Source organism: Puma concolor, chromosome B1 (assembly GCF_028749965.1).
Source record: "Puma concolor isolate L17-30 chromosome B1, mPumCon1.1.hap2, whole genome shotgun sequence".
NCBI classification, from domain to species: domain Eukaryota; kingdom Metazoa; phylum Chordata; class Mammalia; order Carnivora; family Felidae; genus Puma; species Puma concolor.
Window position 1 is genome coordinate 140,101,807 of NC_141670.1, and position 23,762 is coordinate 140,125,568.

Below are 23,762 nucleotides of genomic sequence, written 5' to 3' on the forward strand. Positions count from 1 at the left end.
AGAGCCTGATGTGACCTATGTTTTTTAGATCTTTTCCCAACGCCGTGAGTGTCCAGTGTCCTCATTATGTAAGTCTTCATTTCTCTCCTGTCAAAATCTGCTTTTGAAATTTATAGGAAAATTAAAAAAAACCATCATCAAAAATCTGCTCATAGGAAAGAATCTGGTGAACTCATTCCCTCTAAGGTATAACAGACCAACAATTATAATACATGAAATTTTCAATTTGCCCCTTTGCATTGACACTTACACCCTAGCATCCCTTGAGAGTTTGTCTATGATGATTCAAAGCCTGATTGGAAAAAACAGAGCTCTAATAAGTGAGATTTCAGGTATCAGTATATAAATGGATAACAAGTAGGGCCTCATCTTTCTAGATTCATTTGGCGAATTGCTAAAACTTCTATGTATAATACTGTTCACCCCATGCTGGTCACCCTGCCAACAGGGTTAGAAGCCAATGCTCTAAAAAGTCATTGTGTACCATTGTGCTTGTGCTCCTGGGACAAACGCAGCATCATGCACACTTTGGTGGAGGAGACTCATTAGGGGTTTCCTCTTTAGTACAAAAATATTGATGCAATAGTCAAGAAGGTCACAGTGTGGGTAAGTCACCATGTTTTGAGCCTTTCATTTCCAGTAATTAAAGTGAACATGTTATTGGAAGGTTTAGAAAGCCCACCCAAAGTCATTTACAATAGCTGTAATTAGGAAACTGGAATGCCAGTTCAAGTCTTTCGAGGGGAACAAAATGAGACCAACCGAGCGTGTAAGTAAAATCCCCTTAGAAAATGGCCAAATTAAGGATACAGACTCTAATTGACCCATGCCCTACCTCTTCCACACTCATTCCAGGTACTGAGATTTCACTGTACATTTGTCCTTTAGTTCAAGTGGTTCCTTTCTATAAATGTAGCATTTCTATAAATGTAGAGCTAGAGCTATTTGTATTTTTTTTTTTTTTTTTTTTTTTTTTTTTTTTTTTTTTTTTTTAGTGAAGCCAATTTCACCCATCTCTGACTCTCATTTCTCCTCCAAACATGTTTTCCAGGTCACCTGAGACTATTCTCGAAGGTTGAATGGCATTGTTTAATTTCAAAGATCATTTCCCCTGGGGCTAGCGTACTAATGTCTGAGTTCTTAGACATGTTCCTTAATTTATTTTCCCCACTGGTATATCTTAAACTTACTTAAAAATGCAATTAGAGTGTCTCAAGTTGCCTCCACATGGAAGCTAGAATTTGGGTTCTCCAGATTTTGACCATTAGACTGTTTCCTGGAAAAAAATAAGTTACCCCAGCCAGGGAATCAGGGTCATTTCAATGACTAGCTCCCTTTGAGTTTAGACCACTGCTTCTCAACTGGGGGTGAATTTCCTACCCCCCTCCCCCAGGGGACACCTGGAAATGTCTGGATACATGTTTTGGTTGTCACGACTGAGGTTGAGGGGATGTGCTGCTGAAATCTGGTGGGTAGAGGCCAGGAATGCTGCATAGCACAGCATGCCCCCACCTTCACAACAAAGAATTATCCAGCCCAAAATGTTCTAGAAAAATCAATAGCCAAGCCAGTGGATAATAGATGATAGAAATATACAAAATAGAAAATGTATTTTACTACTATTTGGGAGTCTTTTATCTCTTTTTCTCCTTTCTCCCTCCGCTTCACTTTGTAATGTTTTTATATGTGAGGCTGCTTTTCCAGCACTGTGCTTCCAAAATAGTGTTTTGGGATAGGGACTGCAATTTTTTTTTTTTTTTTGCATCCATTCAGTGCATATTATTGGATACCTTTTTTTGTGGCAGGCACTGGGCTAGTGATTGGGCTATAGCAATGACCAAGTCTTGTTGGGTCTTTACCTTCCTGGATCAAGCATTTGAGAGTAAATATTGGGCCCTCTTTCATAACGTGGTGCTCATGTATACAAATACATAAAGATGAAGGAGGATCACTAGGAAAACATTTGATGGGAAGATTACAGGTGGAGTGGTTCAGTGTAGCATGTTGAGAGCTGTTTCTTTGGCTTTTCTCTCTCTTCACTGGCTCAATTTTTGAATGACAAGCAAGAATCTTTCCATCCAAAAAAGAATACTGAAACAAGAGAAACTAAAATACACCTGTCAGCAGCAAAGGACAAGATGGCATGGAACTTCCATAGTATATCCAGTCCTGTCAACATGGGCTGCTATTTGTCAGGGTTGTAATTAGGTCAGTGGGTTTAATTATGGTAAGAAGAATGAGTCACATGATCTTATTCTCTTTGAGCAAAGATGGCTGTTTCTTTTAGGGGAGCCATTATTTTTTTCATTTTCTTGATAATTCTGTTGTGTCTGTTTTTATAAACTTTTCATCTTGCCCTTTTTTGAAATTTGCTTTTCTTCTTTTCTTCTACCACTAAAATTCTTCCCTTCTTTTCTTTTTCCACTTTTAACTCAAACTTTCTAGATAACTTTTATACCTTCCCTCCCAAACAAAGCAAAAACACAAAAACTGCCAGCAAACCATGTATCAAGATCATACCAATCTAAACCTTGAACTTATTTTTTTCATTAAAGATGCTTTTTTGTATATGTATCCACATCTGTGTTTTTGATCTTTTAATGCTGCATATTATTTTGGGCTAGAATATATGCTGGCTCAGATCTTAATTCTCTTTAGGGCTTGTCCCAAAACAAAGCAAAATCATAGGTGAGGTGGGAGATATTTTTATGTTATGCAAGGAAAGAATGTGAGAAAGTTTATGTATATTAGATCTGTAAGCCATACCAAAGTCTTTATTTGTTTTACATTTCTTTTTTCTTTGACTCTCCAACCAAGATAAAATTATTGGCATAAATATGTGTATGTGTGTATACATATGTATATACATTCATATTTATATCTATATGAATGTTTACTGTAACATAGTTTGTAACAGCAAACAAAAATAAGCAAAAAGCAACAACAAAAGGTCCAAAACCTGGAAATTACCAAATATCCATACATAAAGGAAAGCATACATAAATATGGCATATCTCTATTATGGAATATGATGAGGCTATTGAGAAGAATGAGCCAATCTATATGAACTGACCTGGAAAGGTGCTGATACTATATCCATTCATTCATTCATTTATTTATAGAGGGGGAGAGAGTGTGAGTGGGAGAGGGGCAGAGGGAGAGAGAGAATCTTAAGTAGGCTTCATACTCAGCGTGGAGCCCAAATGGGGCTCAATCCCATGACCCTGGGATCATGACCTGAGCTGAAATCAAGAGTCAGCCATTCCACTGACTGAGCCACCCAGGTGCCCCACTGATACTGTGTTCTTAAGTAGGATGATATCTCAAGAAAGAAAGAAATTTCTGTACGTGTGTATGTAACATAATACAGATAATTAATATGTAATTCATGTAATTACGTATAATGTAATATGTATTTGGATAAATGGGGAAAGTGTGTAAGGATTTTGTGTTCACAATTTTTATTATTGAGTACCTCAAGAGAATAGGTTTGAAAGGAGATGGACTCATTATGAATATATATTTTGTAATTAAAGAAAAAGTAGAAAAGTTTACTGAAAAATATTTCTGTACCATTTATGTGGTTGACCACAAAATCTTTTAACTCTTCCCAAAACAGTCCAAAAGGAGCAAGCTTGCATATAAATCCCAATTGGCCTTGTATGCTAAAGTGCTTTTTTAGTGGCTCATGAGGCCAGAAAATAAAACATATAGCTAGAAAGTAAATCACGGGGAGAACAAATGTGCTAAAGAAAGTAGAGATGAGATGGCAAGACCTGGTACTGCTGTTCAGATTCACAAATCTCTTCAATGGGGAGAAGCTCCACTTCATCACTCAGGCTCATAATAGGTTTCATCTGAAAGATTGGGCATTTGACATTTTGCACATCTTTAAGATAGAGTACCAAGGTGGGTTCTAGAGTCAGACTTCTTGGCTTTGATTCCTCACCTTTTTCCAAGGTATGTGATTTTTGACAATTAACCAAATTGTGCTGCAGCTACCTTGTTTGTGAAATAAAGGTATATAAGAGTCTTATCTCACCCTATCGTTGTTGGCCCATAATCAATGTTCCAACTTGGGTAAGGTGGCAGTGGGAACAGTGAAGGGCAGGCAGTTTTTAAAATACAGAGAAATCAATGCGGTCATAAGAAGTGGTGCCCACTATGGATTGCAAATGAACAGGGCAGGGTCAATATCATTACACTTTGATGATTCTAATGTGTCACCCGCTTTCCTGTTTTGTAGACCTCCATTTTCAGCACATTGGCCAGCGAAAAGTCCTTATCTGACTGCAAAAAGGTAAGTTGGCCTCCAAGATTTCTAACCTGCTGTCAGAGTACTAAAAGGCTTCAGAGTTGATGACATTCAATGGAAAAGCTATGGGATCAATGAGAATGTCCTGGTGACATGTTGTAGCTCCCTTTCTTCAGAGATGGCAATTTGAATGGTTCTCTTTAAGGATGTGGAAAACTCTGTTATCATTTGACAGCATTTTGTTATAAAGCAGCTCTGGTTGCATATATTTCTATCTTGCTATTATCTGACATTTCATTCTGCAAGATGAGCATCAAGGGAGTCCAGGACAAGCTGCATTGCAGGCATCTATATCTTTGTTTCCAAATTTAAATGTAATAAACATAAACTCAACACAGTATAAAAATGATTTTGCATTTTGAAAGCTGATCATATAGCATAAAAATCTGGTTTGGATTCACCACAGTCAAGTTTGAGAAGCTGTCATGCTTTGCAAAAGGATTAGCCTCGCTAGCATCTGATGGAAGACGTTCCTGTAATGGATCATGTCTGGAGACTGCCTGCTATAGCAGTAGCAGCGTGTCTAATTCCTGGCCTTCGCAGTCCAGGGGGCACTTTTATCTGCCTCTTTAATCTCAGGTTTAACTAGATCTTCTCCTTCTTGAGGGGAAAGAAGCGATTTCACAGTCTGAACAACTCAAATAAATTCTTTGACACTATCTATTGATATGGAAAACCAGGTGCATAAAGAGTTGACCTGTGCCTCATATATTAGTAACTTGGCATTTCTTAGGGTTTTATATCATGACATTGTTTTCCTGTGCTGGTTTTGCTTATGAATTTACTTGATATGGAAATAGGTAGCTGGAATCTTCATCTTTAAAGCTGATGTGAGAATCCACTATTCTGAATGCCATCCATTTCATTATCTTGATAGTTATTTATTGCCTATTAAATCTCCATCTTGATTGAGTTCTGCTGTGTTCGTCTTGGTCTGGCTGTCTGAGAGTAAGGTCCGTGTCATATTCTTAACATTATGGATCCTAGAGGATGAAGGGACTTCAGGGCTTCTCTAGTCTTCCCTTTCTCCCCGAGTGGGACTGCCATTGATATCATATAAAGATGGACTTAGCCTCTACCTTGATACTCTATTGACAGGGAACCCAATGACTCTGACTGTTCACTTGTGAGACAAATCAAACTATTAGAGGGTTCTTCATTTTACTGAACCATTATCTGTCTCCTTTTGATTTCTAAGTTTTAAAGTATAAAGGCAGTTAATATGCTTTCTTCTGAATCTTCTCTTCAGCTCACCTATGGGTTAATGATTTTCCTTCTTTATTTCTAGTAGAATATTGTTATAATTGATTTCCAAAATCATAGACTGCTGGGATCTGTCTGTCTGGTTTCAAAACTTGGCTCTGCTACTTACCATTTATGTGACCATGGGTTAGTTACACAAGCTATCTGTGCCTCACTTTTATCATCTATAGAATAGGGATAATAATTCTATCTACTTCACATGATAGATGAGTAATATACATAAAGTGTTTAGAACAGTGTTCAACACATAATCAATGCTCTATTAGGTATTATTATTATTATTACTATTATTATTATTATTTCTGAACCGGGTAATGCTTTTTTGTTTTGCATACTCTTTGTTACCAATGTCAAAAATTATGTATTGTTCTTCAGTTGTGGTCAGTTTGGCAAAAGCACTTTGAGACTTTTCACTCTTCATTCAGCAGCTTTGTTTACATACTTGGTGTATACCAGGTACATCATCAGACATGGGCTATGATGCAAGGACAATCTACAGGCTTTCTTTCGTGTAGCACTAATGGTCTAGTAACACGGCGTGAGATGGCATCAGTTTCTATTTATCAGTCATATCCCTCTGTGGGCCTTTTGAAGGGTGAAGTCCTTGTTCATGCTCTTAAGATATTTTCACATGAGCTACATTAAAACATGACTCTCTTATAAATTTATATAGATGAGTCTTTGAGTATGAATATAGGCCATTATGTTTATTTTATTCATTTTTATAATTTTGATCAATCCAGATAATTTTAAAACCCAGTTCTGTTATCCAACTTATTTACTACCTCTCTCAGTTCTGTGTCATGCACAAAGTAGCATAGTCTCTGTGACTGTGCTTTCATTCATCCAGCCAGTCAGTTACCAAGTGTTCACTGAGAACCTGCTATATGTTTTGAACTGGAATATCATGGTGAACAAGTTACGTATGATCTTTTCCCTCATAGAATATATACATAGTTGTTGGACAAGTAAAATTGTGATGGATGATATGATTCTCTTTTTCAGTTGGGAGGTTACAAGATCTTATACCAAGAGAACCTAACCTAATCTAGGAGTCAGGGAATACTTTCCTGAAGAAGTGGACTTCTTGCAGATACCCAAAGTATAAGACCAAAAAAAATAAAATTTAAAAATAAATAAATAAATAAAAGCCTGATAATGGAGGGCCTTGTAAACCCAGAGTTTGGATTTATTGATTTATTAAATCTTGGATTTATTGATTTATTGATATACTGATTCAGGTAACAGGGCCCGGGAGGAAGTTGATGAGTTCAGATTGGTATATGTCAGGTTTGTAGTGTTTGTAAGATCTCCAAGCAAAGATGACCAGCAGGCATTTGGGTATGTTGGTTTATAATTCAGGAAAACATTCTAAGATAGAGATTTGAATATGGGAAGAATATGCATATATAGAACGATTGAGAGAGGAGGAAAGGACAAGATTGCCTAGGGAATGTGTGAAGAAGAATTGAAGAATGTTTATAAGAATACAGGAGCATTGGTATATAAGGGCTGGGAGAGGACTATTTCCTGTGAAGTAAAGTGAGAAGATAGGGTCAGAGAAGCTGGAAGAAATCAGAAGAATGTGATGTCGCAGAAATCAAATCAATAAAAATAGAAAGTCGTTAAAAATGAGGTAGTCACTAGTATAAAAACTGTTGCTGGGAGGTTAAGTAAAATAAGGACTGAAAAACATCCCCTAGGTTTATCGATATCCTAGGTCATTGTTGGTTTTAGTGAGATCCAAGTGATGGGTGTAGAAGCCAGGTTACAGTGAGTTTAGGAAGGAGATAGAAATGGTAGAATGGTCTTCTTTAAAGGAACGTGTTGGAAAAGGAAGGAAAGAGGTGAGTAGTTAGTGGGGAGTTACTGGGTTGAGGAAGCGTCTCTTCAGATGGGGTAGATTTGACAAGCATGGTTAAGTGCTAGGAAGAAGAAAATAGAAAGGCAAAGAGATGCTAAAGCACAGCATTAACCTTATATACATGAATGGATGCCTCTTGCTGTAAAGTAGCAGGGAAGGAAGAAAGGATAGAACTCATATGGATAGGAGTTATGAAAGCAGGGAAACAGAATGGGGCCATGTCATTAGACAACTCTGGTCAATTCATCTACTTTTTTGTTGAATTTTTTGGTGAGAAGGTGGTATTATTATCAACCAACTTTGAGCCTACACAACTATACTGCTTCAACAGTATTTATTTAACCTACAGATATTCCTCTACAATATTTTACATAGTACCATGCACATGATCAGCAATCTCTGGCTGTCTTGCCTGTTCAGTTGGGGTCTGCTTTAATAAAATTACTCTCAAATCTGTGTCTCAAGTAATGAAATCTCTTCTGAACCCTAGATCTGTGTTGTTGATTAACTAGAGGTCTTTTTCACCATGGTGTCCCATAGACCATGTTTTAATGTAAACAAATTTTTTACACATATTCTCTCTCATGCTGAACTTTTCTCTCTTCTAGTCACCACTCCAGTTAATGGCTTTACCATTCCAAGCTAGAAACCTCAGTGTCATCCTTGATTTCTCCTGTTCCTTTATTTTCCACATCCAACTAGTTATCAAATTCTGTAAATTCCATTTTTAGATGCCCCTAGAATCTATCATCTCTTTCCTTTCCTTCTTATTCCTCCTTTGGAAGGTTGTAATAACTCCTTCTTTGCTCTTTTCTTACACCAAGTCTTCTCTTCTTCATTCCATTTTCCAAAACACTGCCAGAGTTACTTTCTAGAAAACAAACAACAAACACAATTATTCCTGTCAAACTTTATTTAAAAACATCTAAGGGCTTCAAATTTTATTCAAAATAGACCCCATACTCCTCTGTATAACTTGATAAGTCATTCCCATTATCTTCAGCCCCATCTCCTGGTATTCTACTAGGTGCTGGGATCTGGAGGCCTTGAGCAGACTGCTTCTGAATACAAAACTTTTTGATAACCTTGTGTCTATGTACAAATTGTTTCCTCTTCTTGAATGCTGTCTTCCCTTTCTTGTTTGCTTAAAAACTTAGTCTTCTACGGAGAGACCCCTCACAGCATCATTTCCTTTTCAAAGACTTTCTTGGTTTCTCCAGGAAAGATGAGTGGTTTTATCTCCTGAGTTCATAACATTTTGTACTTACACCAAAGTATAACACCTAACAACAACCACAAAGCTTGTCAAATGTTTACCATATTCTTGTCCCTGTGAGAAGTGCTTTACATGGATTCTATAATTTGATTTTTATAACAGTCCTCTGAGGTAGGTAAAATTATTACTACCGTTTACAGATAAAGAAATTGAAGCCTAATGACATTAAAGACCTTGTGTGAGAATATTCCAGTAGTGGGTGTTGGAGCCAGGATGTGAATCCAGGCAGTTTGATGCCAGGACCATTGAGTTAGTGTTTTGCTACTTCCTTCTGCCATTGGATTCTAAATACTTATCTATGGGTTCAGCTTTCCTCTGAACTATCTTCTCTTAGAGGGGAAGAACAATGACTGATTCTGTTAGGATGAATAATACCCCGCTGGTAGTAAGAGCTAATAAAGTTTTATTGAGTGAATGGATTTGCTGGATACATGACTGTCCATTAGTGTAATATTCTGGGACTATTTTGTTAAAAAAAAAAAAACAAAAGTTTTTTCCCCCTTTTCCTAGGAGTTGAGAAAAGAATATTTACACTCAGAGTTTATTTTTGAAGGCAATTTCTGCACTAAAATAAGGTATTAATGGATAGCTGGGCAGCAGGATGTGGATTGAAGTGTTTCGTGAAAGATAGCAAATACCCTACTTCCTAACCACTACCACTCTTTAATTTGGAAAACCTAAAAACATTTAGGGAATATATATGAATCCATTCATTCATTCATGATTATTTATTGAGTTCCTCCTGTTGCAAGGCTGTTGTTATTGTTAAACATGTTATAGAGGAAAAATGAATATGCCAAGATATGAAGAGACATAACTCTAGGACATATATTAAATCAAAGTAGACTCTTATAAGATAGGCATAATTTATATCTTCTGATTTCTTTCTTCTATAACCTCTCTACCCCACACTATTTAACTAAAGTAGACACATGGGGGGATGTGTACTGTGGAACAAGCAGCAGAGAATGATCCTCAAGCATGTTCCATGTCTCCTGCTACCTGTTTTATGTTCACTGATATTTATATCTTTGTGTCTTGATACTTTTAAATCTCTCAGTGCAAGATATTTGGACCCAGATATATCAACTCAGCTATTTTTGTATAGGGACATTCTGTCACTGGACTATTGAACTTCCAATACTTTAATTTGAAATAATGGAAACAACATATTATCTTCACCCCTTCTCGGAGGCTTTTTGCTCTGACCCTGACTCCCACCCCTGGTGTATAGGTCAGAGATAGGTTAGGGGTGATGGACGGGTGAGGGTGATGGATGGGGTGAGGAAGGGATAAAATGAATCCCAGGGATGAGTTAAAATATTAGAGATTTCCATTCACAGATTACTTGGAAATGAAAAATAGGGGTTTTCCGGTTTGGTGTCACAATGACCTGCTTTATCCTGTTGTAATGTTTATCTATATATGGTAACCTAGAATCCTAGCCACAATCCTTGTCTGTATTCGTACAATAGGTTCCTCTGGTTAGAGAGTTTATTTTAAAAATTCAGCTACCATTTTGATAGTTTGTTGTACCATGGGTGGGGTAAAGCTCCATTTCTCTCTCTGTATGTCCCTCTGTTCTCTCTCCCTGGACTTCTGATATCTTAACCCATATCAATGACAACTTTTAAAAAATAGTATGTTTAGGAAATGTATCCTTATCATATAGAAAATATTGTTTTTAGAATATGTGAGAACCTGAAGGAAACCTATCTGTTGGTGGCAGCAATTTGTGGAATTATATGTGGTTGTGTTGACTGTGCTAACTATGCGCCCTTGGCTTTGACTTGGGCCCATCCACTATTACTAATGATATGTGAATGTGCAGAGCATGTACCCATATTGTCTCTTAGCCCACTGTGTGATATTTTTATTTTTATTAGACATAAGTGATGCTTCTCTCACATAGGCAAGGTAATTTTACTTCAGGAAGAGATAATTAAGAATATAGAATGTATGTTGGAAAATTCGAGTTTTTCATCAGTGTTGATGAATCGGTCTCTGGGTAAACACTGCCCAAGATAGTAATATCAGTAGTTAAGATATTTACTCGCAATTGGTTCCTCAGCCTTGTGAAACTATACTGTATCTGGCTTCCTCTTTCAAAGACTAAGACTTAATATCTAGACAGTGTTCATTGACTTCTACAAAGCTGGCTGCCAAAGTCTCAGCTTTTTGGCAGAATTTCTGGGCTGGTAGGTCATGGTGGCCTTTCCTCATGCCCCTGAGAAAGGTCATAAGAGCAAATCAACCCTGTCAGCATAAAGGAAATTCCTCTGTCCTCCCCTCTCCACCCCCTGAAAGATAGAATCCCATGTTCTGGAGCAGTCACAATGAAAGGCATCATTTCAAATAAATTTAAATGCTGTTTACTTAAAAACAAATTTTTTTTAATGTTTAGTTTTGAGAGAGAGAGAGAGTGAGAGAGACAGAGTGTGAGTTGGGGGGGTGGGCAGAAAGAGAGGGTGGGCCAGAGAGGGAGACACAGACTCCGAAGCAGGCTCCAGGCTCTGAGCTGTCAGCACAGAGCCTGACACGGGGTATGAATCCATGAACCGTGAGATCATGACCTGAATTAAAGTTGGACACTTAACTAAGTGAGCCACCCAGGCACCCCTGTTTACTTTTTAAATAGATTTTTTTGGGAAGCTAGGAAGGTTCATTTTTGGAAGAGTCTATTTTTGCTGACTTGATGTAGTGCTCTCTGTTGGGTAAGGGATGATATATGTATATTTGCAAAGTTCTATCCCATTTTCAATGTGCCAACACAGGCCACTAATTTATGGAAAGGACAGGTGTATCTCCTTGAACAGAGGGAAGCACTTTACCCCTTCCTCCTTTCTTGCCTCCTTGCCTCTCCCCAGCCTTACTCTCCTAGCAAAGAAAGAGTTCTTAGCATTCATTTGCAATATTTGGGATATGATAGGTGATTCTGGATTCCATGCACTCTTCTTTCATCTCTTATTATCTGATTCTCGTTTTTATTGTTTCATTTTTCCAATCCCACTCTCCCGAGATGCAACATGGTGCAGGGGTTAAGAACACAGGATCTGGAGACCAATTTCGTTAACTGGAGTCCCAGCTCTATCATCCATCAGCTCTATAACTTTGCCCACAGTTACTCAGCCTCTCTGTACCTCACTTGTCTCATGTATAAAATGAGACAAATCATGGTATAAACCTATAGAACTGTTGTAAGGATTGAATAGGTAGATCCATGTAAAATTCTTAGAACAGTGTCTTAGTATGAGATGTTCATTATTCCACCCCTGTGCTTGCAGAGAATAATTTGAGCCTTGGTATTTTGAGTCTCTTTGTCTTTTTGCTCTAAAAGAGTAGCAGCATCAAAGAAAATACATCAATAGACTTGAGCTAAAATGCACATTTGCAAAATGTAAACTAGTTGCACTGGAGAAATACCCTTGTATGGGTCTCTAATTCTTAGTAATTCTAATTCTTAATAATGAGAATGCACTCAAGTTCAATATTATTATGGGTTTCAACTCTGTAGGAGCAAAGCATTTCTTAATAAATGAAACATAAAGCCTTTCTAATAGTACAGTAAGTACATTTTTCTGTATCTCTAGCATCTTTCACAACTTTGAGTCCATAGTAGACATTTAATAATGTTTGTAAATTCGTAAACTTGGCATAGTATCATTCCACCAAAAGCTTCCAACAGAAGGCTCAAGGTGGAAAAGGAAGGAATGGGGAGAACCCACTCTTTGTATGTCCTCTTATGCCAGCACCTAGATTATTCACAGGTAGGTAAAAATACCTTATCACTTGCTTGGAGGTACAGAATAAAATATAAAATATCCCTGTCCCTCAAATAAATATATATCCATTGCCTTTTCTAAATGTTGAGATAGGAGTTCCTTTTGCCCATTAGCCTATGTTTGTCTCCTTTTTGTAGGTATAACATACACCAGGCATTTTTGCAACCATAATTTCTAGCCTATGCATTTCAATAACTTTCACAAATTTCTTTTTCTTTTTTATTTATTATTCTTTTTCATCTTCTTCATTTCTCTATTTAGCTTTCTCTACTCCCTCCCTCCTTACTTCCTTTTTTCTTCCCTTGACCTAATATATCAGGTAACAAGGTATAGGTTATAAGCTGTGTCCATCTCCCCATCCTACTCCCCATGGACACATCAAGTTTATTCAAATCTTCTTTAGGCCCTGACTGAGAGGGTAGTTTGGATTCACCTAATAAATTCCCCAGTTTATTAATTAGTACATATTGAAAGTCTTTCATGATTATTTGGAGGATAAAAGACAAATGAGAGCGTCTGGGTAGCTCAGTCGATCAAGCATCCGATTTTGGTTCAGATCATGGTCTTGTGGTTTGTGAGTTCGAGCCCCACATTGGGCTCTGTGCTGACAGCTCAGAGCCTGGAGCCTGCTTTGGATTCTGTGTCTCCCCCTCTCTCTGCCCCTCCCATGCTCATGCTCTGTCTCTCTCTTTCTCAATAATAAATAAATGTTAAAAAATTAAAAAAAAAAAGACAAATGAGTCCCTGTCATGAATGAACTCATAGTTTAGGGGGGTGGGCAATACTATACTTGGATAAATCACAACAGGGTAAGTTCCATAATGACTGTATAAACAAAATACTTTGATAGCAGAGAAGAGGTTGTGATAACTTTCCCTGGGAGAGCCACTAATTTGGTCAGTCTCCCCCTCCTGTTCTTCTCTTACCAGGACAACATCTAAATGCCCTTCTGGGTTCTCTCTGCTTGGTGGCCAGGACTATTTATGTTTTGAGTCAGAGGCTGGAGGGTGGCCTTCTCAAAGACTTGCCTGCCCCATTGGAATTAGTGGGATAACTCCACTGTTGCTAGCATTTAAATATTGTTATAGGAGATCATGTGCTCTGTCCTGCTTCTGGGGTTGAGCCTAAATTTAATGATCTTTAAAACCACAGACTGTGTGGGCTTGTGGACTGCCTACATATGTTGAAAAAAAATGATGCTGCTGGTATGGAATTGCAAGATAAGCAGAGAACCCGGTAAATGACTCAGTGGGAGTTTTCCCCAAGGGAAGGATAAAGAAAAGAGTGTACTGTTTTTTGGCAAAGGAAACTGGCACTTAACATGATTATTGCAACTCTGGGCACTTGGGTTTTCCCACCAGGGAGATCAAATGTGATAACAGCAGAGCTGCTCTTCCAAAGCAGAACCTCCATGATCTCCAGTCTCCAACTGAGATGTCAAATGGCCAATATCCCTGGCAAGAAGAGCAGTTTAATTAATTAGAGCCTTGAGCTGGCAGCTTGCCACAAAAGCACCTGAACTTGGTTGCCTGTGAAGAGAACTGCAGAAAGCTCCTTCCAGGGACTCGCTGCTTCCCCAGAAGCCTGCCTCAAGTGTCCACCTGTCTCCATGGGAAAGACTCCTGATGAGGGATCTGTTTCCACTTGATTTTCTTTATAGAGAGGTTTCTGGCAAAGTCTTTTCCTCTCCTGAAGTCCTAGAGGTGGATGACAAAAAGGAAAGTGTTGTTTTCAGTTTCTGTTTGGAGAGCCACAAAGGCCGGCATCTGGAGTAAGCAGAAGGTGTTTAATGAAAGGTTGCACTCTGGTGAATCCGAGCTTGTGATCTTGCATTATGGAAAGCTGGAAATCCTAAGGTTATTCAAGCAGGAAGAGGTCTTGCGGCTGGTCTAGTGTCATCAAGGTAATCTGGCATTTTGAGAACCATCCCCCTGTTACCTCTTAAGGGACTTTGAGACTCAGGTGTCAAAAGCAATGCTGCCAGGTGTCTCAGAGGAAGCATCCTGCAGCTTTGCAAATGTTTTGTGTGCCCTTGTTGTGCCTCCATGCAGCACCTTCTGCTCAGGGTTGCTATAGGGATGCCCTCTGGAAGACTGTCTTCAGTTTACTTCTAAAGGACAGAGATAGGCTGGAGGACAGAGCTATGCTCACCCTTCCTTGCAGAGATATGCTGAGGTGCAAATCACATGATTGCAATGAGGACCACTGACGGTGCAGCTTCCAGTCCTGCTCCAACCAGGGCATCTGGCTTTCTTCCTTTGGTTTCAGTCTTAATCATGACAGGGGAAATGCTCTGTGTGACCATTTCCTCAGTGCTCCTCGTAGCTCTCTAAAGTTTTCCAAAAATCTTGTAGGGCTCTAAAAGAATGTGGTAATGTACTTTTACTCATCAAGTGGAGTTATTTCATTTGTTGGTAAACATAAGCCATGTAATATGTAGAATATTTGTAGCATCAAGTGATATAATCTGTAGTTGTATGTAAGTACTAAACGACTCTGGAGCCAAACTGTCTGAATAAAATGCTGCCTCCAGCATTCATTAGCTCTGTGATGCTCAGCAAGTTACTGAGCCTCTCTGTGCCACCATTATTATTATTGTTTATTATTATTATTTCTTCTTCTTCTTCTTCTTCTTCTTTCTTCTTTCTTCTTTCTTCTTCTTCCTCCTCCTCCTTTTTCTTCTTCTCTTCCTCTTCCTCCTCTTCCTCCTCCTCTTCCTCCTCTCCTCCTTCCCTTCCTCCTTTCCTTCTTCTCCTCCCCCTCCTTTGTTTTCAAACGAGAAAATATAAAAACATAAATGTAAAATTAAGATATTGTGTTACGGAGTGCCTACGTTAGCAAAGTATAGTATTACTTAAGAATGTGGGAATGACCAACTAAGGATATGGTGATCAAAGTCTGGAGACTAAATGACCTTAGCCAGACTGAAAAGAGCAAGGTGAGAAACCAGGTGAAAGAAGTTTGGGGAACACTACTTTTTGGGGGTGAAACTAAACAACAGACACAAAAGGAGACAAAGCTAATGAGCCAGGAGAGAGGGTCTGAGAGTTTGAAGATATTGAGAAAAGATGAATCAATTGGCACAGCAATGTTTTGGAGATGGAGAGGAAAGGATGCTGGCCATGGGAGCCAGAGCACAAGTATAGAAATTAACCTTGACTAGAAGGAGAAACACCTCACCTGCACAGAGAGCATTTCAGGATGAATGGATCTGGGTGGGGATAATAAAGGTACCTACCTCAAGGAGTTACCGCTCGGTGATGACATCAAACTCAAATCTCATCAGAGTCTACTTCATTTCTGGAACTGGCTTCTCTTGATCTAGAGACAGATCTATCTACCCCCTCCATGGCAAATTATCTCCCTCCCTCCACAGGCAACAGACAGTGGTAAGACACAAGTGAGATAAGCACATTACTTCCTATCACCAGAAAGGGGAGGCAGACTCAGGGCAGCTGCTGGGTGTGTAAGCTGGACATCTGTGCGTTACTTTGGGTAGCCTTCGCTTCTGTCTCTAGGGGAGACAGAGGCCCCTGGCTCTGCCTCTGAGAGGGTTTTTTTTTTTTTTTTTTTTTACTCTTACTCTCTTTGGCTACAAATGGCATTACAGAATATGCCCTCACCAAGCTGTGAGCACAGACATCCACACTGAATACTATACCTTGCCCACTTCTAGCACCCACCTGCTGACGTAGACAACTTCATTCTTTTTTTTAATTAATTAATTTTTAATTTATATCCAAGTTAGTTGGCATATAGTGCAATAATGATTTCAGGAGTAGATTTCAGTGATTCATCCCCTATGTATAATACCCAGTGCTCATCCCAACAAGTGTCTTCCTTTATTTTATTTTTTTAAATTTAATTTAATTCATTTATTAATATGAAATTAATGTCAAATTGTGTCTTCCTTAATGCCCCTTACCCATTTAGCCCATTCCCCCACCCACAGCCCCTCCAGCAACTCTCAGTTTGTTCTCTGTATCTAAGAGTCTCTTACGTTTTTCCCCTTCCCTGTTTTTATATTATTTTTGCTTCCCTCCTTTTATGTTCATCATGTGTTTTTGGAAGTTCCTAAGAGTTTTTCACATGGATTTCTCAGCCTTCCTTGTGGAAGTCTGCTAACTGGTTAGATGATGGAAGTTGGTCATTGCTTTGACTGCTAGCTTTCCATGAAAACACTGCTTACCTGTCAGCCAGGTGGGCGGGCAGGCACCACTGCTGTGTAGCTCTGCTTTAGCCCCTGGCAGGGGGCTGCTATTCCTCAGTGATAAAACTGGAGAACACCTCTCCCCCCCCAGCTCTGCGAACAGCTTGGGCCCTCAGCACTGCTGTTCTCAGAGTTCCACAAAGTCTTGCATGAACACAGTGTCTTCAACTTAGGGTCTTACCACCTTCCCCACTGAGGCTCAGGACCCATTCCTGAATCTAGGAGGAAAGGTATATGCCACAGCATCCTCTCCACTATGCTCCTCATCCATATCTTTCCTTTCTCCTGAACACCCTTGTACTGAATTTTCTGCCTTCTCTTTTCTTTTATCCAAACACAGCTCCTGTGTCTCAGTCCATTAACGTATGTGCTCAGATGGTCGCCAGCTCAGTTTCATAATAAACAGGGAAACTTAGAATCCCAATCTGGACAGGTAGGATGCTCTGATAATCTACTTCTTCAAGCTGTGAGTAGCTCAAAGTCTTTGCTCACAAGACTCCTAGTTCTAGAAAAGCATGAAGGTTAATTAACCAAAATGTTGGTCTTTTTGTTCCTTCAGACACCAGTCATTGCTAGAGGAAATCTGTGTTTATGTTTCTAATGCTCTCTATCTCTGTAATGTGCATTTCAGCACTGTCTGGATTTAAAGGATTGAGAGAGTCAGAGTGTCTGTAGATTCTTATCTTGACCTCCATTCATAAACAAAGGAAGCTAGATCATTTATTGAACCACCCATTCAACATCCTTAGAACCAAGCTTGCTACCTCAACATTTTAAAAGTTAAATCACTATGTTGTACACCTGAAACTAATGTAACTTCGTGTGTTTAGTATACTCAAAACAAACAAATAATAAGTAAATAAATAAATAAATAAATAAATAAATAAATAAAAGTTGGCTTTTGTATGCAGGCAAGCTATTTCTAGTGGAATCAGAGAGTACCAGGTAAGGTCATAACCTAGTCAGGAAAACCTGCCAGTTTAGCTTTAACTTAATGTCATTTTATTGCCATTTGTAAAGTTTTTTAAAAAAAGATTTTATATTCTTTTTAAGTCAGTCTCCTCCCTCCCTTCCTTCCTTCCCTCCTTCTTTCCTTCCAATTCCAGTATGGTTAACATACAATGTTATATTAGTTTCAGGTGTGCAATATAGTGATTCAGCAATTTTATACATTAGTGCTCTTCATGATGAGTGTACTCTTAATCCCCTTCACCTATTTATCCATCATCCCCCTATCCACCTCCCCTCTAGTAACCATAAGTTTGTCTTCTAAAGTTAAGAGTCTAGGGGTTCCTGGGTGGCTCAGTTTGTTAAGTGTCCAACTCTTGAATTGAGCTCTGGTCATGATTCCAGGATCATGGGATCGAACCCCGCCTTGGACTCTGCACTGAGCATGGAGACTGCTTGGGATTCTCCCTCTCTCTCTTTCTCTCTCCAGTGCTTGCACACTCTTTCTCTCTAAAAAAAAAAAAAAAGTCTGTTTTTTGGTTTGTCTCTTTTTTCTTTGTTTATTTTTTTATATTCTGCATATGAGTGAAATCATATGGTATTTGTCTTTCTCTGACTCATGTCACTTGACATTATATCCTCTAGATCCCATTCATGTTGTTGCAAATGGCAAGATTTCATTCTTTTTTTTATAGCTGAGTAATATTCCATGCCCCCCCCCCCAACATACATCTTTATCCATTCATCTATTGATAGACACTTGGGCTGCTTCCATAATTTGGCTATCATAATAATGCTGAAATAAACAGGGATGCATATATCTTTTCCAGTTAGTGTTTTTGTATTTTTTTTGGTAAACACCCAGTAGTGTGATTCCTGGATCATAGGGTAGTTCTATTTTTAATTTTTGAGGAACATCCGTATTGTTTTCTACAGTGGCTGCACCAGTTTGCATTCACACCAGCAGTGTAGGAAGGTTCCATTTTTTCTATATCCTCATCAACATTTGTTTTTTTTGTGTTTTTGATTTTAGCCATACTGACAGGTATGAAGTGGTATCTCATTGTGGCTTTGATTTGCATTTCCCTGATGATGAGTGAAGTTGAACATCTTTTCATGTGTCTGATGAAAAGGTATAGCCTTTAGGGTTTTCTAGAGCCTAGAAAACCTAGTCTGTTTGCTATCTGTATGTCTAGTTTGGAGAGATGTCTGTTCATGTCTTCTGCTCATTTGAATTGGATTATTTGTGTTTTTTGTGGTGTTGAGTTGTATCAGTTCTTTGTGTATTTTTATACTAATCCTTTATTGAATATGTCATTTGCAAATACCTTCCCCCATTCCATAGGGAGTTGTTTTGTTGATCGTTTCCTTTGTTGTATAGAAGCTTTTTATTTTGAGGAAGCCAATAGTTTATTTTTGCTTTTGTTTCCCTTGCCTCAGGAGACATATATAGAGAATGTTGCTGTGGCTGATGTCAGAGAAATTACTGCCTATGCTCTCTTTTAGGATTTTTTATGGTTTCAGGTCTCATATTTAGGTCCTTAGTCCATTTTGAATTTATTTTTGTGTATGTTGTAAGAAAGTGGTCCGGTTTAATTGTTTTGCATGTAGCCGTTAAGTTTCCCAGCACTGTTTGTTGAAGAGACTGTCTTTTTCCCATTGAGTGGTTTTGCCTCCTTTATTGAAGATTAATTGACCATTTAATCATGGATTTATTTCTGGGTTCTCTAATCTGTTCTAATGATTTATATGTCTAGTTCTGTACCTGTACTATACTGTCTTGATTACTATACCTTTGTAGTATATCTTGAAATCTGGGATTGTGATACCTCCAACTTGTTCTTCTCTTTCAGGATTGCTTTGGCTATTCAGAGTCTTTTGTGGTTCCATACAGATTTTAGGATTTTTTTTTTAGTTCAGTGAGAAATGCTTTTGGTATTTTGATAGGGATTGCATTAAATCTGTAGATTTCTTTGGATAGTATGGAAGTATAGACAATCTAATAATATTTGTTCTTCTAATCCATGAGCATGGAATATATTTCCATTTGTTTGTGTCATCACTTTCTTTCATCATGTTTTATAGTTTTTCAGAGTATGGTCTTGTACCTCTTGGCAAGTTTATTTCTAAGTATTTTATTATTTTTGGTGCAATTATGAATGGGATTGTTTTCTTAATTTCTCTTTCTGCTATTTCGTATTTAGTGTATAAAAATGCAACAAGTTTGGTATATTGATTTTTTTTTTTATCCTGTGACCTTACTGAATTCATTTATCAGTTCTAGTAGTTTTTTGGTATAGCCTTTAGGGTTTTCTAATATAGTATCATGTCATTTGCAAATAGTGGCAGTTTTATTTCTTCCTTACCAATTTGCTTTTTATTTCTTTTTCTTGTCTTTTTGCTGTGGCTAGGACTTCTGGTACTATGTTGAATAAAATTGGTGAGAGTGGACATCTTTCTCTTGTTCCTGATCTTAGAGGAAAAGCTCAGTTTTTCACCATTGAGGATGATATTAGCTGTGGGTTTTTCACATACGGCAAGCCTTGCCAGCAAGGTCCATGATGGTCTTCTGTGGGAGTGAACCTTCAGCTACCTGGGAAAATTCGTGCGGAGGCCAGCTGTGTTGGAGAAGTAAGATCCTGGGAAATGCATGGGGGCAGGGCAGGCTGTAAACAAGCTAGGTAGAGAGTGTTGGCATTGGTTCCTGCAGGTGTCCATGTATCTAGGCTGGGGGACTGCTCTTTTGTTCATTGAGAAATCTCCCAAAGATCCCTGCCCTTGCACTGTGGTTAGTAAATAAATCTCCTTCCTGTATATACCAGGTGTTTTTTAAACTGCTTAATCTATGCTATATCTCTGAGAGGCTGTTTGTTGTGCTGTCTCTTTAAAGGCAGGATTCAGTTTCCTATCGCCCTCCTGGCTCTCCAGGAGCTGAGCCCATTGATTTTTAAAGTTCCAGGTATTAATCCCTGCTGATTATAAGAACTTGTGAAGTTTTCAAACTCTGGATTTCAAAGCTAAATGTTATGGGGATTTGTCTTTTGCATGCTGGGTGCCTGGGGTACTTGGTGTGGGGGTCTGTTCCTCTGCCCTCACCGTGCCCACCAGATTCCTCCCTCCTGTGGACACTCTGGAGGGTCCATTTAGCACTCAACTTTGCCTCCACTCTTCCTACCCTCTTCGACATGGCCTCTTCTCTACACTTAGCGATGGAGAATCTGTTCTGCCAGTCTTTGGGTCATTTTCTGGGTTATTTACACTAATGTGGATGTTACCTAATTGTATCAGGAGGTGAGTTTAGGATCTTCCTACTCTGCCATCTTCCCCACACAAAAAAAGGAAAAAATTTTTTACTATTTTTTTTAAATATTTATTTTGAGAGGGAGAGAGTGCTCACTCACAAGTGGGGGGAGGGGCAAAAAGAAGAGAGAATCCCAAGTAGGCTCCATGCTGTCAGTATGTGGTGCCCAACATGGGGCTTGATCCCATGAACTGAGAGATCTTGGCCTGAGCTGAAATCAAGAGTCAGATCTTTAACCAACTGAGCCACCCAGGTACCCCCAAAAAATGTTAGATGAAAGAATAGTCATAAGCCCAGGAATAAAGGAAACTGAAATAAGATTGATTCTACAAAAATTAGCGATATATACTCTTGGAAAATAATATTGATTGATTCAAGGGAGATTATTGGAGTTAGCACAATTTAGATTTGATTTCATTATGGATTTGTGTGGTTTGGGGGCAGTATCTTAATTTCAGCATCTATTTCCTCATTCACCAAATGGTTATAATAGCATTTAGGCCCAGTATAAGAAGTGTTTTTGGGGATTAACTGTTCACCTGCTGCAGTGGCATGAACGTGGTTCCCTGGTGTGAGGGTGGAGAAGAGGAAAAGAGGGAGAGGTGAAGAAAGAAGACCATGTTTTGTAAAGTCCAGGGGAGGATAGGAGGGGAAGATTTTTTTTTTTTTAATGTGCAGTTTTTATGAAGGGAAGAAGAGAGAGGAAAGGTCCACTTGGGGGAAATTTATTGTGCTGTTTCATGCTTTACTAATGAGAGAAGCTGGAGGGAGTGTGTACCTCTTCATGAACCAAACTGTGATGAACCCTATGTACTATTGGCTCTTCAAAGGCAGGAACAATAATGCTATTGTTTCTCCCAGCACATTCAGACTGAGCAATGAAACAGAGCTCGTTTTTAATAAATGCCTGTTGAATGATGAATAAATGAATGAATGGATCCAAGGTATAAATTAACCATATGAGGGTACAAAACAATCTTCAGATAAATGCTTTTTGCATGAATGAGTACGCGACCACACAACTCATACTCGATTGTACAATTAAAGTATAAAAACAGGTGGGCACAAAACAGTTAAAGTGTAAAACCCCAGGGAAACAGCAGGTACACTGCTGCTGCTGCTGCTAAGGATGTTTAGGAATTTATTCATATGATAAAGGAAATGACCATGTAGATGTAGTTTGGGGACTTCCAAATAATAAAGGAGTCTCTTTTGTACTTTCAGTATGAAGATTTATCTTCCAAAAACTAGAGCAATTTTTAAAACCCCTATTGCCACAGTGATACAGACAGTGTTTTCCAATTATGTATTGGGAAAGAACAGTGGCCCCTGTAAAATCAGAGCTGTGTTAATAAGGTATTTAAGTCTGACCTGGAAGCATTTGCCAAACATTTAGACTTTAAGGAACTATAAACCCACCAGGGCTGTGTTTGTTCACTGCTGATGCTCTGTTTACATTGGATGCATAAATGAGTGAATCAGGGGAAATTGGATAAGAATTTCTTGAACCTGTGGGGCACCTGGGTGGCTCAGTTGGTTAAGCGCCTGGCTTCGCTCAGGTCATGATCTCACAGTTTGTGAGTTCAAGCCCCGTGTTGGGCTCTGTGCTGATAGCTCAGAGCCTGGAGCTTGCTTTGGATTCTGTTTCTCCCTTCCTCTGCCCCTTACCTGCTCACGCTCTGTCTCTGTCCCTCAAAAAAAACCCAAAAAAACATTAAAAAAAAAAAAAAAGAATTTCTTGAACCTTCTATTCTTCTGTTAAGCTTGCTGAAACACTAACTCCTAGAGAGTATAGGACAAAGAGCAGATTGAGTAGATGGGAGATTGTGATATATAACAGCCCCATTCACAGGAATGTTTAGGACTTGGCACGGAAGAAATGGAAGAATGCAGTTATCTGCAGGCCTGGACAAGTTTTTTCTGACACTCTAAAGTTCGTGTTATGCCACTTTGCTTTTATGGAAGACCTACATTAGTGTCTTTTTATTTTTTTTTTAATTTTAAGTTTGTTTTTGTTTTTTTTTTTTGCTAACCAAAGGAAATTAGAAGAGGATTTTTATTTTTACAAAATGGTAATTGCTTCTCTTTATAACATTTCGGGTTTAGGATAGGTTTTATAGTAACGTTCTACTTTTGGATAGTGGAGGAAAAGTATTTTTCATTTAAAAACAAAGAAGAATTTTAGCTGGCATAGGGAACAACCAAAGATAAGCAGGGTATAGATATGACTCAGGAAATAATATCAATAAGAATATACAGTTATGAGATGTACTTTAGGGATAAAGAATGAGAATGTTTTTAATTTCTTGGATAACCTCTGGGGAAGGATTTTTTTTTTAAATATAATTCATTGTCAAATTGGCTAACATACAGTGTGCTCTTGGTTTTGGGGGTAGATTCCCATGGTTCATCACTTATATACAACACCCAGTGCTCATCCCAACAAGTGGCCAGGCCCTCCTCAATGCCCATCACGCATTTTCTCCTCTCCCTCACTGCCATCCATCCATCCTCAGTTTGTTCTCTGTATTTAAGAGTCTTTTATGGTTTGCCTCCCTCCCTCTTTGTTGTCCTCCCTATTTTTACCCTCTTCCTTTCCCCCATGGTCTTCTGTTAAGTTTCTCAAGTTCCGCATATGAGTGAAAACTTATGATATCTGTCTTTCTCTGACTGACTTATTTCACTTAGCATAATACCTTCCAGTTCCATCCACATTGCTGCAAATGGCATGATTTCATTCTTTTTCATTGTCAAGTAGTATTCCATTGTATTTATAAACCACCTTCTTTATCCATTTATCAGA

The 23,762-nt window shown here is 38.6% G+C and overlaps 1 protein-coding gene across 5 annotated transcripts in view; it reads left to right on the plus strand.

Moving 5' to 3' along the window:
• The window catches only part of RASGEF1B (RasGEF domain family member 1B), a 612,828-nt gene that overhangs the window by 246,374 nt on the left and 342,692 nt on the right, over positions 1 to 23,762 (plus strand). For 4 of the 5 annotated variants that reach the window (XM_086704752.1, XM_086704744.1, XM_086704747.1 and 1 more), the window contains one exon: positions 4,247 to 4,300. The exons of the other annotated variant lie outside the window; for it this stretch is intronic. Coding sequence is in view for 3 of the 4 variants with exons in the window: in XM_086704744.1 (XP_086560870.1) it covers positions 4,247 to 4,300 (54 nt within the window). In the remaining variant the exon portion in view is untranslated. The remainder of the gene's footprint in view (positions 1 to 4,246; positions 4,301 to 23,762) is intronic. 5 annotated transcript variants of the gene reach the window in all.